The sequence below is a fragment of the Podarcis tiliguerta genome, assembly GCF_965153285.1.
Source record: "Podarcis tiliguerta genome assembly, chromosome: 5".
Taxonomy (NCBI): domain Eukaryota; kingdom Metazoa; phylum Chordata; class Lepidosauria; order Squamata; family Lacertidae; genus Podarcis; species Podarcis tiliguerta.
The window spans coordinates 20,353,435-20,371,378 of NC_139538.1; the positions used below are offsets into that span (position 1 = coordinate 20,353,435).

At 41.6% G+C, this 17,944-nt stretch overlaps 1 protein-coding gene across 1 annotated transcript in view; it reads right to left on the minus strand.

The window, feature by feature from the left end:
* Nucleotides 1-4,758: 4,758 nt before the first annotated feature.
* RSRC1 (arginine and serine rich coiled-coil 1) overlaps nt 4,759-17,944 on the minus strand; it is a 161,138-nt gene continuing 147,952 nt past the window's right edge. The window contains exons 8-10 of the mRNA XM_083442932.1: nt 8,640-8,746; nt 6,932-7,078; nt 4,759-5,672 (exon numbers count right to left, since the gene is read on the minus strand). Of these exons, the coding sequence (XP_083299058.1) occupies nt 5,571-5,672; nt 6,932-7,078; nt 8,640-8,746 (356 nt within the window). The 3' untranslated portion in view covers nt 4,759-5,570. The remainder of the gene's footprint in view (nt 5,673-6,931; nt 7,079-8,639; nt 8,747-17,944) is intronic.

The following is a 17,944-nucleotide window of genomic DNA, read 5'->3' on the forward strand; positions in this document are numbered from 1 at the left end:
GTTAAGAACTTTGCTTCAGGATAAGAACAGAAATTGTGCTCCGGTGGTGCGGTGGCAGCAGGAGGCCCCATTAGCTAAAGTGGTGCTTCAGGTTAAGAACTGTTTCAGGTTAAGAACAGACCTCCAGAATGAATTAAGTTCTTAACCCAAGGTACCACTGTACAAGCATAGATTGCAACCTATCTTACATGAGCTACAATGCACTTTTGGAGCTTGGCAGATACAATAAACCCACATTTTTAGCACATCAGTTTGGTTTTATGACTCGACCCCAAGCTTCCTTGTTTGTTTTAAAAAGATGTCAAGAGGTTCTCTATAAAGAGGGGAAAGGACTTCTGGCAGAGGCAGATACATGGGCTACTTTAAACAATACACTGAATAGAAAAATAAGTGCCTAGAATAGCTGGGTCTTGCAGCTTACATAAACTATGCAAATTAAGCACATCACAACATTTGCTTCAGCAAATCTTAGGAAGGAGCAAGGATTTATGGAGCGTGCTGAAGCTTTGCCAGCTGGAAATCCCACTCAGCACCTCCCTCTGCTTCTGAAATTTAATTCCCCCTACATTTCCAAGCTTACCTTTGAATCTGTACATCTCTTCCAACTACGAAGTTTTCATCCTGACATTGTTTTACGTGTAAGCAGTCCTCAGATTTAAACAACTAAAGTGCAGTATTTAAATGTCATAAATGAATAGAGGGCTTCTGAGATGGAAATGAGTAGCAGTACTGGGTTAGATCAAATTGGGCCCAGCTGCTAACAAGCAGGATATAACTAGAACAGGCCTCCTCAACCTTGGCCCTCCAGATGTTTTGAGACTACAATTCCCATCATCCCTGACCATTGGTCCTGCTAGCTAGGGATCATGGGAGTTATAGGCCAAAAACAACTGGAAGGCCGAGGTTGAGGAAGCCTGAACTAGAAGAGACAAATACCATGAGCACCAAAGTTCCTTTTTTCAGAGGATATCCCCTGTGGTTGCTCTCAGGACTGCCAAGAGGCAGGATCATCAAAGAGCTTCGGACTCCAAGCTCTTCTTCTTTTTTTAAAAAAAGTAAAATTCTAGCCCCCCACGAAAGAAAGTTTTGAAGCAAAATGTGCAGTTACCCTTCTATGTGATTTCTGTGAGATGAGCCAGTAGACACTTGCCTGCAGCACCTTTCTGAAGGCACTTCAAACAGCAGCAGATGAAGCTGGCAGTAGTATCACAGAAAGAAGAAACTTACATTTATTGAGAATCAGGAGACAAATGAAAAGTCTTGAGTATTATTTTAGAGAGGAAATGTTTTATTTGTGTTTTGCTAAAACAAAAACCCAGTATCTGAATCACTGAGACAGCTTTCAGGGGGCGGAATCCATGGAGAACAATGTTGCCCATCATTTGTCTGTTCTGTTCTGATGTAATAATAATAATAATAATAATAATAATAATAATAATAATAATAATAATTTATTTATACCCCGCCCATCTGACTGAGTTTTCCCAGCCACTCTGGGAGGCTCCCAATCGAGTATTAAAAACAATACAGCATTAATGATTAAAAACGTCTCTAAACAGGGCTGCCTTCAGATGTCTTTTAAAAATAGGATAGCTGCTTATTTCCTTGACATCTGATGGGAGGTCATTTCACAGAGCGGGCGCCACTACTGAGAAGGCCCTCTGTCTGGTTCCTTGTAACCTCACTTCTCGCAATGAGGAAACCGCCAGAAGGCCCTCAGCACTGGATCTCAGTGTCCGGGCTGAAAGATGGGGGTGGAGACGCTCCTTCAGGTATACAGGACCGAGGCCATTTAGGGCTTTAAAGGTCAGCGCCAACACTTTGAATTGTGCTCGGAAACGTACTGGGAGCCAATGCAGAGCTCTCAGGACCGGTGTTATATGGTCCTGGTGGCCACTCCCAGTCACCAGTCTAGTTGCCACATTCTGGATTAATTGCAGTTTCCAGGTCTACTGCACATTGCAGTAGACCAAGCGAGAGATAACTAGAGCATGCACCACTCTAGAAAGACATTCTGCAGGCAGGTAGGGTCTCAGCTTGCATACCAGGTGGAGCTGGTAGACAGCTGCCCTGGACACAGAATTAACCTGCGCCTCCATGGACAGTTGTGAGTCCAAAATGACTCCCAGGCTGCGCACCTGGTCCTTCAGGGGCACAGTTGCCCCATTCAAGACCAGGGAGTCCCCCACACCCGCCCACCCCCTGTTCCCCAAAAACAGTACTTCTGTCTTGTCAGGATTCAACCTCAATCTGTTAGCCGCCATCCATCCTCCAACCACCTCCAGACACTCACACAGGACATTCACCGCCTTCAATGGTTCTGATTTAAAAGAGAGGTAGAGTTGGGTATCATCCGCATACTAATGAACACCCAGCCCAAACCCCCTGCTGAGCTCTCCCAGCAGCTTCATATAGATATTAAAAAGCAAAATATCCATGGCAAGACACACTATTCCAAGAGTTGCTTGGACTAGCTCTGCGAACTAGCTGTGTACAGAGCAAAGAACCACCAGGTATACAGTAAGGAGCATTTTCCTGGGCAGCAAACTGTTTACAGTGCAGACACTCCCCACCCCAATTATGTGTGTTCAATATGTGTGCAACTGCAAACACACACATCATGCCAAACCCGACAATGCCACAACCAGAAAATGCCACAAATAGGGGCAGAACGGGGTGTTTGCAGGATTTTTCAATAGTGTTTCAAATATATGTGATTTCACACGCAGTGCCTTGGAATGTAACCCCTGTGTAAACTGGGAATTTCCTATACTGGACCGGCTCCACCCATGAAGGTGGAGAGGCTCTATTTAACTGGAAGGGCTATAAAACTTTACTCTTTTGGCTAGGACTTCGGACAACAATAACCTTCCTGGATCTTCTGTGGTTTTGCTTCTTGCTCCCACACTATAGCTGATGATTGACGATAGCCCAATGTGTGGGATTCAATTTGAAGAACACATCAACAAAAGAATACACACATTTCCTAGCTAACATAGATTCCAGTGGAAAGATATGTAAGAACGGTAATGTGGTTTGTTCTTAGTAAATCCCACAAATACAAGTGGGTCATGCTGTTAAGGTAATATGAATTCACTAGAAAGACCTGAATGTTTAGTGAACTGTGTTTAGCACAAGATGCATTGACTTAAGAGAGTAAGAATACAAGAAGGACCTTGCTGGATCAGACTGAAGGACATATTAGCTGAGCATCCTGATTCCCAAAGCAAGCAACCAGATGCCTATGAGAAGTCCAAAAGCTGGAAGGGGGAACACTAGAAGATCTTTGACTTTCTAGCAGCTGATATTCAGAGCCTTGCTCCATGTGATCCTGGAAGTTGTCCATGCTAGCATGACTAGTAGTCAATAGGAAATGAGAGAGGCTGTGTGAAATATAGGGCTGAAATAAAGAGCTCATGTGCCGTATATGCCCAGTTACAGCCTGGTACCCCAAAAGCCTTTGACAAAAACGTATGATTTGTCTTTTGACAGCATTCACAGTACTATGGAAACCTATATGCCTGAAGGCAGACCACAGCCTTGCATTTTTGTGACATGTTCCTTTCTTGCTGGAGCAGCTAAACGTTGCATCAAAACTACAACTGATATCCTTACCCCAACCGAATAAAGCAATTTCTCTCTTTTTCTCCTTCAGCTTTCTACTCATATTTCACATAATGACATATTTTAAGGGATGAAGCAAAGTTTAGTTGGCAACATGATGCTTCAATAATTAATGTAACTTGTAACTACGAATGTATGGGAGAAGATACAGATATAATCTAAGGCCCTGATGCTGCTTGGGAAGATCAAGAGTGCATATGTAATATGGCCTCCATAAGCAAGAAGTATATTTGCAATACTGAATGCTTTTATTGATTTGCTTTCTATGCCCACCTCCCAACTGAGTGTCTTAAAATCTAGCCAACAATGTATGATGGGGAATCAGGGTTACTTTTTTACCTCAGTGAAGGTAAATCATCCATCATATACCTTTGGGTATCTCATTCTGAACAGTGTACTGATTTTTTTTTGAGCATCTGTCAACAGCAAATGTTTCTTACTTTGATTCTATCCTTTCACTTTATTCCTAAGAGTTGAATATACATAAGAGTAGACCTACTGAAATTAATGGCTCTGAGTTAGTCATGTCCATTAGTGTTAATGAGTTTAGTTTGAGTGGAACTAACATTTGATACAACCACTAGTAAATAACCCATTAAACATGAATTGAGAAAAAATATATAATATATATCATTCACATGTAGCAGACAATCATGTGCTCAAAATGCCACAACTATACCTTCAAGAATTTGGTCCAATGAAAGCTGTAGATCTCCTGTCACCCCAGAATGTATGGCATGATAAGAGTGCATGTATGGCATGATAAGAGAGAGTTTCTGCTTAACCCTCAAGAAAGAAGGACACTTTTGCTGGCCAGGTTTAATTCAAACCCATCAAACCTCCTTTGGAGAAGGTTCTCAGGCAGGGTGGAAGGAGAAAGAACTTGCCCATGTGAAGACCACCTGGTGGAAACCCTTACACATATGGTTCTTAATTGTAAACTATATGCTGATCTCCGTCAGCAATTTCTAGATCAACTCTGCATCCCCAAATGGAAACCAGAGTTGGAGGTCATACATTTTCTATTACTGGGGAATGATCAGGAGCTCACCAAGTTAGTGGCTAAATATCTCTATTTGGTTTTGCCACTCGTCTAAAAATATCCAAATAAAACTCAAACGGGAGACTGAAGAGTGCATAGCTCAAAATACTCTTTTATTTAAAGAACTTTGAATTGTTAGCAAAGCGTACTTAATAAGATTACACTGTCGTTATGTAGTTTAGGGATAGTGGGTGCCTTTCCTATACAACTGCCAGTTTCCAATTCTTATCAAGGAGCTCCATGCCTGGACTTTGAATGAGCATCAATGGGGAAAGTGTCACAGAATCTAGTGGTATGTTTCACCCTTAGAGCACAGAGCTATTAAACAGTATCTTAATACCTTACCATTGCATCTATATAACTACACACTGGAGACAGTTTAAGAATGAAAACTGCAAAACACCAAATGATCTCTTCTCTTTCCCCTCTATTTGTCTGTGTCCTGTATTCAGAATAATTTGTTGAACAGGCAGCAAAGCATATGATTACATTTTAATAATGATAGAGCACAGAGAAAGTTAGGACTTGCCTGCTTCTGTTGGGAGGAGAGAGGTATTAAATTGTTAAGGAAACAAATGCTAAACGTTCTTTCCAACGGGACTGAATTTTGTCAAAACACCACCAGGATCTCTCAGCTGCCTTCAGGACAATAAGGCATAATTTCTTATATGCAGTAATTTAGCAGATCTTCTGGTGCTCCCTCTCATCTCGCCTTCATTCTACCCACCATCCATTCAGATACGCGCAGTTATGCTAAGACAATTCTCAATTAAAACAATGTTGGCCTCAAATAGAAGCCAGGGTAAAAAATTTATTTCCTGATAGGCCATGCTTACTTGGACACTCATCCAGTTTTACCACTGGATTTTTATAGCACAGAAGACCCTGAAATTCTGTAGGCTATTTAATTCACCCAGGCCACAGGACTGCCCATGAGCCTCTCTTGACGAAGAGAAATCAGCCTCTGGAACCATCTTTCTTCTGCTTCTGCCTTGTCAACAAACAGCTGTAAGAGAGGAAGAAAAGATACAACATGTAGACATCTTGCTGAGGATTAACATTTGTGAGTATTGAAAATACCCCATGAATCCATTGCCAGAAACCTCAAGCAATCAGTAGTGCAGTGGGAAACCCACACTGAGATGCCCTCATCAAAGTTAGGATTTTGTTGTGTTTTTCCACGGATTTTCAGCATCTGTCAAATTGTGGTACGATCTGCATCAGGTCTTAGCTTTGAGCATATGCCATATATCTGTACCATGCCAACTGCGTAACCACAATCACTATCCACTTATCTAGGCAGTTTTGAGGTCTGGCATCACTATCTATAAATTAATCCTGTGTCACATCACTGGATCCTTCAAGCATCTCTGTAGAATTGGAAAGATCTCTGCTGCAGCAAGTGAAGAGTGCCTACAAAGCCTGAATCTAATTACGGTAGACAGAAGTTCAGGAAGATAGGTGCTTCCTCCAAGTGTGCTAAGAGCATGTAAGAAAGATTTCTATATTCTGATGTATACAATGCAGTGCGGGCAATTCAAAGGAAGTTATTGAAATGTGGGTACATCTGCATACCATAATGTAGCTAAAAAAACTTTGAAGTAATAAATGGATGCAATTTTCAGAATACCCTTTTTAATACTTCTTAAAAAGAGAGGCCATCCTCTGGAATGTACTGTATTTTTTGCTCTATAAGACTCACTTTTTCCCTCCTAAAAAGTAAAGGGAAATGTGTGTGCGTCTTATGGAGTGAAGGCAGGCTGCGCAGCTATCACAGAAGCCAGAACAGCAAGAGGGATTGCTGCTTTCACTGCGCAGCGATCCCACTTGCTGTTCTGGCTTCTGAGATTCAGAATATTTTTTTTCTTGTTTTCCTCCTCCAAAAACTAGGTGCGTCTTGTGGTCTGGTGCGTCTTATAGAGCGAAAAATACGGTAAGTGAATATGAGAGGTAAGACTGGTTCCCCCCTCTCCTCCCCCCCCCAACAGTTCATAAGTCTGAAAAATAAATAGAAGGAATGAAAAAACCCAGATTTAGCTCTACCTAAATCTGGTTATAGCAATTTGATTCCCATTTGATTCCCACATTTACATGGCAATGCACATGCTAATAGTTCTAGTGTTAAATGTTTTGTGAAAGTTGTTGGACTTTATTCAAAATAACCAGCATACACATAGGAACATATATATTGCATAACCTAATCTCTCCCCTTCCACAGGAACTTTGTTAGATAAAGGCTGTTGTAATAAGCATCACCACACTCACATTAGGATGGGCTAGTGAGTTTTCATCTTGGTATTTGATAGCAGTAGGAATAATTCCAGGCACTGTTTCTTTTTCAATAGATGTGAGAACAGAACTTCCCAGTTCTGCTGCTGCAGCTTCGCTTTTGACTTCCGCGGGTTCTGTTGCCTAATTGAGAGTGCAGGGTGGGGGATAAAATTCACACACAATTTTCATAGTCTAATTAATTCCACTCTGAATAATATGAGAACATCATTGTCCTGTGACAGTAGACTGATAGTGAGAAATATACTGAATAACAGGAATTTCATGTTAAAGAATTTTGCCTAAACTAACCCACCATGTCTATTTTAGTGGATGCATGGAAGCACCAGAATGCCTTGGAACCTGGAACTATAGACTGGACAGAAGCCAGTTTGAGATTCTGAACTTGCTGAATTCTAGAGCAAGGAATTTCATATATCTTTATAGGATCCTAAATCCTAAAGTCTCAAAACAGTTGTCACAAGTATTTGTGCATTTCTCTTATGAAACCAAATTAATAAGATAAGGGGGGGGGGGGACTGTTTCCAAGGGCTCACAAACTAATATATATCTATTTGCAGCAAGGGATGCCTTATCATATAAGACATATATAGTGGAAACTGCAAAGGCCTGCTTGAAGAGACAGGATACTATGCTCCAGCTGAAACTAGAATAGTGCTTCTGCAATAGTTCTGTAGATGACTATGGCACCGTCTAGCTCAGTCCTATTTACCCTGACTGGAAACAGATCTCCGGGGTTTCAGATGAGCTTTTCCCTGTCGTACTTGAAGATTTCAACAACTGTTCACCCACGTGATACACACAGCACTTATCATCTTATTTAGCAACCCACCCCCCCTCAAGAGTATCCTTTCACTCACCTTTTACATGACAAAGGGCATGCATTTCCTGACACACAGACTAATTTCAGTGTTGGAAAAAAGAATGACTTAAGATTCCCTCCAAATATAGTTTGTCCAACCCGAACCTAACCCACAACTCCAGTGCAAGAGAACTCCCTCCTAATCATCAGCCCAAACATCTTTGGAATTATTACTGCTTCAGATCTGGAATATCTCTATCTGTTCATTTGGGAAAAGACGATATGGTAAACCGCCCTCTGATCCTCGGATGAAGGTTGGTACAGAGATTTAATAAACAAACAAACAAGCAACATTCATATGGCACTGGATTCAGAGAAGAACACGTGCACCTTGATGTGGGGTGGGAGTTGGAGGGCTGATTTGGTCTGGTGGTAGCTTCTCCCATTGCAATATATGCTGCTCCACATGACCTTGACAGAGGGGGGCCTTCTCAGGGTGATGCCATCAAAAAGGGGGGAGACAAAAAGCCCAGGGATATAAAAGAAGCAGCCTTGTATTTCTCTGTACCCAAACTGGCAGTTTAATAAGTTGTATTGCTATATTTAAAAAATACAGCCTTTGTGTCAAAAATGTCAATACTTAAAAGTGCTGCAACCAGAACACACTAACTGAATTAAGCACATTATTGTTGACAAAACCTGCATTCCTTTATTATACCTAAATGCAGAATCACATCATTATATATTTCTGATTTCTGATGACTGGGATTAGGATTACCAGTATGAAAGTCAAAGTCAATGTCAATGTCAACTGCATTAATGTACCGGCTTTCCACCAGCTCACAAGGGGCTCTATGCAAAGAAAGAAGATTGAAAACTTACCTTTTTGACTTCTTTACTTGATCTGAATGTCTGTGGAACAAAGGAGTCACTTTCAATTGCTTCAATTTCTTTTACTCGTTTCACTTGCTCTATGAGGCTGGTTTGGTCTATAGAAGAGGGTATAATGTCAGTATAGTTTAGCATAAGCTTAAGATCAGCACCGTGCAATATTCTTCTAAAGTATTTCCTCTGCTCAAAAAATGGAAAACTCTAAGGTAAGTGATGGCTCTGCCAAGGAGAAATTATTCTTATTTTGTTCAGCAAAAAAAAGATAGGAAGGATAAAGTAGATTCTAGACAATGGAATTGAAATATTTGCCATTTACACCAGGTACAAACAGGATGGCACTGCTGACAAAGCATCTGGTAATCATGAGTTTGATTCCTGTTGCAAAGAGTACAGGCACCCCCCACCCTCTGCCCCACAGTTCGATATAATGCCAAAAAGAAGGGACTTGGCATTTTGTTTCTTGACTCAATAAAAAGTCCCCTAGCATCTGACCACGGTTTGAGCCTCTCATTGGGGTTCCACCTACCACACTGAGAATCACTCCAAACAATGTTGGGTAATTCTATACAGAGCCCATTGTATCCCTAAAGTAGCTCTCTGTATGCTTATTGCATTCATGTAAACCATTTTAATATTCCAGCACTGCTTTATGTGACATTTTAAAAAGTTTTTCAATCTTTTAACAATTGAAAAAGTTGAAGAATGTGCTAGAGTTAGAAAAATTTCATTTTACAGACTTGCTTGTTTCCTTTTGAGCTTCACTGTAATAAATATGAATGCTGCATTTTTTTCACTTCTGTTGGAGATGAAATTAGTAAGATCGGGCATATATATACTGACAACAAAAAGATCCATCAGAAATTTAAGTACTTTGATCCACAATAGGAAACCAAATAGAAAAGTTATTCAGATAACATAGGTATTCAGCACACACTAAGGAACACAATAGTCTCTGATATTTGCTGGACTGAGAAAGGTCTCTGAACAATCTGGAGCTCAGCCTGGGACTAGATATATTTTTGGCACCCTTCCCTTTAAAATGTCAGCACTGTATTGTGCTAAGCCCATCAACTCTTATCCAGAAGAGCATTCCAGTATTTATGTGGACAAACAATACATACAAGTTTTATTATACGTAAAAGCTTTGCTTGATCAGAGGCAGACATAAGAGAACCTTGCACACTATATAATTTAGAGCTACTCTACGTCAGTCAAACAACCAAGGAAATTTAAAAGAAATTAATGCTGCCATACATAAGCATTGGAAAGAAATTTAGCTCATTCAAACGACTGGACTGTAGCGGACACAGAAGGCTAAGTCAAATGGCTCACTGTTTTCTTAAGCATCCACTGAGTACAGCCACCACCACTGGTATAATGTCAACATATTTAGGATTAGGTTTCTACAATGTTGTCATTCAGGTCACACGTTGTCCTGTCTCTCCCACTGATGAACTAGTATGGGACCTGTGAGACACCCTTGCCAGTCGCTCCTATGATGGAAATGATATCAAGATTTTATAACCACGCATAATCAAAAAGCCAGATACTGTCATGACAAGCTGCCCTTGATGCTCAGGAATATCTGTGTCTGCTTCACTTATGGTTTTCCAACACCGATGACAGATATATGTGTAAGGAAAAGTGTATGCACTATATATAAATATATTGTCACAACTGACAAACATGCACCTGAATGTTTTTGTAGTTTAAACATTCAATGGGAAAACCATTGTAGACATAGGTTTGACCTTTGGTATTGGCGAGTGCTGTAATGTGAATGACAGTCACAATGTGGGGAACATGGTCCCCAAGAGAAACAAAATCACAGAATGTTTTCCAGAATTACTTCAGTGACATTAACTGGATAAAAATGGACTGGAAGGAAGCTGTATCCATTAGTCTACAATATTGTTGACAAACACATTATTGGTATATAAAATGACTTCCATATAGTGTTTGTCAGATGTCAGTAGAAAGGATATATATTTCATAGTAAAATCAAAAATAATGGAGTCAGAAAGCTAAGAGGGTAGAGACAAAAAAAATCAATACTAACTCATTGGACAGCAAGTCCTTTCACTCTGGTCAGACTGAAAATACAGAACTATTTGTATCAGTGACTGTTGATGCCATTTTTCATACATAAATCATTCCTTCTATAAGAATTACAATTAAGCTTGCTCCTAGTAGCTCTGTTCTTTTTATCTTATTACTAAAGCGGGTGGGAAAACTTGGAGAAATAAGCATACATGGGAAACTATCAATGCACTTGTGTGGGAGGCTTGTCAAGACCTTTTTGTGATAACCTTCAGTTTTAATGTGTCTGCTCATACAGGCTTACGTCTGTAAGTCACCACAATCATACGGCAGCAGTAACCTTCTGAAAACAGCAGGTGGCATTGTATTACCAGTTAAACCACAATGCATAACAGAAGGGCTTCAGAGGCCTTGCCTTAAGTATCCAGAATTCATCTTATTTCAAAAAACCAAACATCTTTCAAGACTGTGACTCCTTTTGTTCTAACTTAAGAATATTTGTATTAATGATTTCTTTTTTGTGCGTAAACCTGGCTTTCGTAAGTACCTTTAACGTATGTGCTGTTCCTATTTTTAAAGGGGGGCAGCTTTTTCAGTGGCTAACATGATATTGTTGTTGTTTAGTCGTGTCCGACTCTTCGTGACCCCATGGACCAGAGCACGCCAGGCACTCCTGTCTTCCACTGCCTCCCGCAGTTTGGTCAGACTCATGTTTGTAGCTTCGAGAACACTGTCCAACCATCTCATCCTCTGTCGTCCCCTTCTCCTTGTGCCCTCCATCTTTCCCAACATCAGGGTCTTTTCCAGGAAGTCTTCTCTTCTCATGAGGTGCCCAAAGTATTGGAGCCTCAGCTTCAGGATCTGTCCTTCCAGTGAGCACTCAGGGCTGATTTCCTTAAGAATGGATACATTTGATCTTCTTGCAGTCCATGAGACTCTCAAAGAGTCTCCTCTAGGTTCATAATTCAAAAGCATCAATTCTTCGGCGATCAGCCTTCTTTATGGTCCAGCTCTCATTCATCACTTCTGGGAAAACCATAGCTTTTACTATACGGACCTATATGGCTAACAGGGTATGGCATGTAGCAATTACACTTCACAAACATAATTAGGAGCTCCAGCACAGCCAGAGAGGAAGTAAAGGGGGCAAATATTTCTTTTAAAAACAAAAACATAATCTATATAACAATACAAAATGATAGAAAACTAGTATCTTGTGAACCACTCTATTTAAATGTTACAACCAAAAAAATGGTATGCCAAAATATGCTTATCAGACAATTTTCTAATAACAGAACTCAGCCCAAGGAAAAACAACAAGGAAAAACAACAAAGACCTTTTAAGATTAGCAAATTTCTTACAGCATAAGATGTTGTGGTCTTCCGATATAGCTGTTGCAGTGTTTTAAAGGACACTGCAACAAGAAACCATTAAATTACAATGTTTCAAGCGGTTCAATTCTGTCACCTGTGGCTTGAATTGGGCTAATGGGCTTTTATTACATTACACGTGTTAATTAGCTTACCGATGTCAGGATGTTTGTGTTATCATTGACGCTGCTTTGTGAATGGTCACTGTTAATAATAATAAAATTGTCGCTGTCAGTGCTTTCTGAGTCTCTTTTCCCTCTGGCCTCACTGTTTCCCTCGGCATTAGATCCATTTCAGTCCGGTTTCCGTCCTGGTTTTGGGACGGAGACGGCTCTGGTTGCCCTAACAGATAATATCCGTAGACAACTGGATCGAGGCGGGTCAGGACTGCTGATCCTTTTAGATTTGTCAGCAGCCTTTGACATGGTCGATCATGATCTTCTGGACCACCGCCTCACAGACGTGGGGATACAGGGCATAGCCCATAACTGGTTGTGTTCTTTTATCTCTGGTCGGGGACAGAGGGTGGCACTAGGGAGGGAAATGTCGTCGCGCCACTCCTTGGTGTGTGGAGTGCCGCAAGGCGCAATTCTCTCCCCGATGCTTTTTAACATCTTTATGCGCCCCCTTGCCCAGATTATCCGGAGCTTTGGGCCGGGCTGTCACCAATATGCTGATGACACTCAGCTCTATCTGCTGATGGATGGCCACACCGACTCGGCCCCGAACACACTGACCAGATGCTTGGAAGCTGTGGCTGGATGGTTTCGTGGGAGCCGATTGAAACTAAATCCTTCAAAGACAGAGGTCCTATGGCTTGGTCGGGATGGCATGGGGATGAGGGACCAACTCCCTTCTCTTGCAGGGGCCCAATTAGTGCCACTGCCTTCCGTTAAGAGTTTGGGTGTAATCCTTGACGCCTCTTTTTCCATGGAGGCGCAAGTTACAGCAACAGCCAAGGTGACATTTTTCCACCTTCTACGCATCAAGCAGTTGGTCCCTTACCTTTCCCGCCCTGACCTGGCCACAGTGATCCATGTGACGGTCATCTCCAGGTTTGACTACTGTAATTCGCTCTATGCAGGGCTGCCCTTGAAGCTGTCCCAGAAACTCCAGCGGGTACAGAATGCTGCAGCGAGGCTCCTCACGGGGTCTCTGCCATGGGAGCATATTCACCCAGTGCTTTTCCAGCTGCACTGGCTCCCGGTGGAGTACAGGGTCAGATTTAAGGTGCTGCTTTTGACCTTTAAAGCCCTTCACGGCCTAGGACCCTCATACCTACGGGACCGCCTCTCCTGGTATGCCCCACGGAGAGCCTCAAGGTCCATAAATAACAACACCCTAGTGGTCCCAGGCCCTAAGGAAGTTAGATTGGCTTCAACCAGAGCCAGGGCCTTTTCAGCTCTGGCTCCGGTCTGGTGGAACGCTCTGCCTCATGAGACCAGGGCCCTGCAGGATCTGATTTCTTTCCGCAGGGCCTGTAAGACAGAGTTGTTCCGCCTGGCCTTTGGCTTGGAGCCAATTTGATTCCCTCCCTCCCTCTCTTTCTTTTTTCTTTTCCTTCTCCTCCTGCGATGAGGCTACATTTTAATGTTCCATTATTTTAATGTTGTATTTTATTTTTGTTTTTAAGTTGTAATCATTCATCTTGTTTTTATTATTGCTTGTAAGCCGCTCTGAGCCCGGCCTTGGCTGGGGAGGGCGGGGTATAAATAAAAAATTATTATTATTATTATTATTATTATTATTATTATTATTATTATTACTACAATCCCTTCCAACCATTTGTGTACTTGTATGTATGTCACTGATTTGTTAAGTCTTTTTAAGAGGCCAATGGACTCCGTTGGCTTTGTTGCAACACACTCCCCCTTCTGAAAACTGTCAAGGAAAAGGGGCTTTAAAACACTTACTGGTAAGCATCAAAATAAGTTCAACATATACAGTATCCCTACTCAGCCATAAAGCTCTCTGGGTGACCTTGGGCCTGTCAAGGCCACAAAGCATAATCTACCTCACAGGGGTTATGTGGGGGTTAAATGACGATGGAATGCCCCGGCAGCATGGATCCCAAAGGGTATTGGGAGGGGAAACTGCCAGGAAAGGAAGCTGTGGGGAGGAGTGGGGAAAGGAAGAAGATAAATGCCACAGGTCGTGGAATCTTCTCATATGGCCACTTTCTTACTCTCCAGGTTTCTGCCCCACGGCAATAAATATCTGAGGAAGCAAGGAGCAGGGCATTTTCAGTGGCAGCCCCAGTTCTATAAAACACTGTCCCAACACATATTGGTACCATACATTTTAACTTTGGGTTAGAAACTTTTTTAAAATAGAAAAAGGGCCATATTTTATTACTGAGCAACAATAGAAGGGCCAGCAAGAGTGATCCGACCCAACTGAATGAATTCTGGATAAGTCAGGACTTGGGAAAATGGGCCACTTAAGTCTCCTTTTCAGTGTGAGAAGCAAGATGAGCTTTCAGCCAGCAACTCTTCCTTTACTCACCTCAGTTGCTTACCACCTTCTCTCATGCTTTAGGTCTGGAGCTAGCACAGCTAAAGTGCATAAGAGTTGTGTGGTGTCTCAGCCAAAGCTTTTCTTGCTGTCTGTTGCTGTTTTTCAGCTTAAAAAGATTTCTTCCTCGTGTAAGTCACATACATAGGTCAAATGACACATTATGTTTTATCCAGCATCGGTCATACTTCAGAGTATATCTATTAAAGTTAATTGGCCTGACAGGTCCTTTAATTTCAGTGGGTTTACTCTGAGAAGAACTTAATTGGATACAATCCCTTTCTTGTATTGGGTAAATGTACTTTCATTCAGCAAAATGATTAAGATGTTATGCCAATGTTAACTCAGTGTTTTCCAGCCACCTAACGTGTATATAAAAAAGACATATAATTACAAAGAAAGGTATAAGAATTCATAGGACAAAATGGTACAGAACATCAATAATATCCTGAAGGATGTTGGACGTCTGCTGCATTTTCACAGAGAGAGAGAGAGAGAGGCTGAATAAAGTTTCATCTTGCAGCACATGAGCAAGCCAGACTGCAGCCTCTGCTGTTGCTGCTAGCTGTCCATTTTAATTCTTGAATTCTTATTGACTCTAATTAAAATTCTATAGATGGAAGAGCTGTAGGTTTCTCAGGAACTTGCCAGTGAATGTTGTCTGCCAGCCATCTCCAAACACCCCATAACCACACACAACCAGCCTGTCAGGAGAGCTAATGCAGACATTGTGGGGCACACCACATTTGTCACTGTGGCTAATATCAGAGATACTCAGCTCTTTTTTTCTCAGCACACAAAAGCACGATATGTAATTCAATGCTCAATTTACCCTTGTCTCGTAGGAGATTTCCCCCCGCTAATTGATAGAAATTAAGCCATTAATCAAGCCACTAGCCATCATTCAAACCAGAGAAGATGAATACAAACTTTCATCATAACCACCTTCCCCATTTTAGTGTTCATTAGCATTAATTTTTAATGCAATTATGCTATTCTTTTACACTGAGCTCATAAATTACTGCTCTTTTGTTGCTGGTTGGCCTTGTAAAATCCAAAGGTAATGCTTTGTGCTCTGATCTTAAAGGCAATTACTAGCTTCTTCTATCTTTTATATATCCATAGTAAAAAAACAAACAACCCAAAAAACTTTATATAGTATATATAACACATCTAAAGTATGTGGCTTATTACCAATATATAGTATACACACTGTAGTTAGACATGTAGGTAGACAGAAAGAGAATACAAGCACACAGAGAAAATCACTAAAAGGGTCATATATATACATAGGCCACAGAGCTTAAAAAGAAACTATTCAGTTAGAAGCAGCTGTGGCTCTCAGTAGCTCTCATTCAGTTCAGTTGCACATACTTTTATTTTCTCCCCTCCTCATATAAGTGAATAACTGGAATCACTGCCATTCCCTCCTCCAGGGAAATGTAAAACTGTTAAGTTGGGCACAAGGCTGGGATGAAGGCAAAACCAGACCACCTCCACCCCAACCAACACTGACGTACAGTGAGAGGGGGTTCTCAGGGAGCACACAGTGATGCACTGCCTATCCCTGGCGAAACCCCAACAATAAATGGACCTTCAGTGTCAGCCCCACCTGTGGAAAAAACATGGGCATTTTGTTAACATTAAATAAGCACGACTGCAAAAAGCGCCCTGCTTATAATCAAAGATGTGGAATGCTAATATTAAACAGATAAATTAAGCAACAAGCCTTGGGAGGCTTTCAGTTATAATTTATCCTAATTGGAAAAACAGCAACTGTGCAGACACATTTTTTTCACGCTGCTCATTTGCTACACATGTGCCACAAGATCAAATGAAACTTTCAGAAGACATGAGCATATATATCCCAGAAGAACACAAATTGCCATGTGGCAACATGTGGTACAAGAACATGGTTTTACTTTAATTCAAGTAATGATCCATCACGAGGAACCACACAGAAGTTTGTTATACATCCAGCTGTACCATATATATATATACAGACACACACACACATACTGCAACTGCTGGCAAAGAAAGCCTGTAGAAGAATGCAGATGTATAAGAAATGTAGATTTACAGGAAACTACTACTACCCTGTGCCATGACCCCAAAGTAGCTCAAGGAATCCTTGATCTCCCTACACTATTGATAGCTTACAGCTGGATTCCCAGCAGAGATAATAAAATCAGTGTAGATTACAAAATACCGTATTTTTCGCTCTATAGGACACACTTTTTACCCTCCAAACATTAAGGGGAAATGTGTGTGCGTCCTATGGAGCGAATGCAGGCTCCTTGGCTTCAGCGATAGCAATGCAAAGTCTCCAAAGCGCAGAGGGAGTGCTCCCTCCGCGCTCCAGAGGCTACGTGTTGCTTTTGCTGAAGCCTGGAGAGCGAGAGGGGTAGGTGCGCACTGACCCCTCTCGCTATCCAGGCTTCAGGGATAGCCGCCTGAAGCCTTTGGAGCGCAGCACAAGTTCCCACTGTGCTCCGAAGGCTTGCGGATAGCCGCCTGAAGCCTGGAGAGCGAGAGGGGTCGGTGCACACCAATCCCTCTTGCTCTCCAGACTTCGCTTCGCTGGACAGGCACTGCACAGTTTTTCCTCTCTGCGCAGCACCCCTTCAGCGAAGCAGGAGGAGAAATGGAAGGGGCTCCGTTTCTCCTCCTGCTTTGCAGAAGGGGCTCAGAGCAGAGAGGGGGAGAATTCCCCCCCCCCCCCGTTCTCCCCCTCCTATGGTCCGGTGTGTCCTATGGTCCGGTGCGTCCTATAGAGCGAAAAATACGGTACTTGACTCTTCTGATAGATGCAGTAAATGTTCTTGTTTTGGTTTCTTGTGCAGTTTTTGCTATGTATGGTAGATTAATGTTTACTGTTTTTTTAAAAACATGTTTTGGCAGTTTGTGTTTGTTTCATTACTAGAACAGATCCATCTTGAAAAACGGGGAAAGTGGAATACAATTTCATTATCTGCCTAAGGGGTCACTCATAGCTACAGCCTTAAGTCTCTGAAGAAAAGCTTAGGATAACATGGAGATTCAAATGCTTGCTTCGTGCTACTAGCTATCTTCACTGTTATTTGTAAAATTCCCTTTCTCAAAGAAATTACCATTAAGAATCACTTAGAGTCAATCTGATCTTGTTCATACAGATGAACAAATTGACAAGTTGTTTTTGTTGTTGTTTTATACCCCACCCATCTGACTGGGTTACCCCAGCCACCAAGAGCAACTTCCAACATATATAAAAACATAAAAATAGTATTTTTTAAAAAAAGAAAATCGGTCAAACAATAGTTGGCTCATTTCCCAGTGGCTGCTGTTTATTTCATAGCAGGTAAGGTCCCCTGGATGGCTAAATCCGGTCAAAG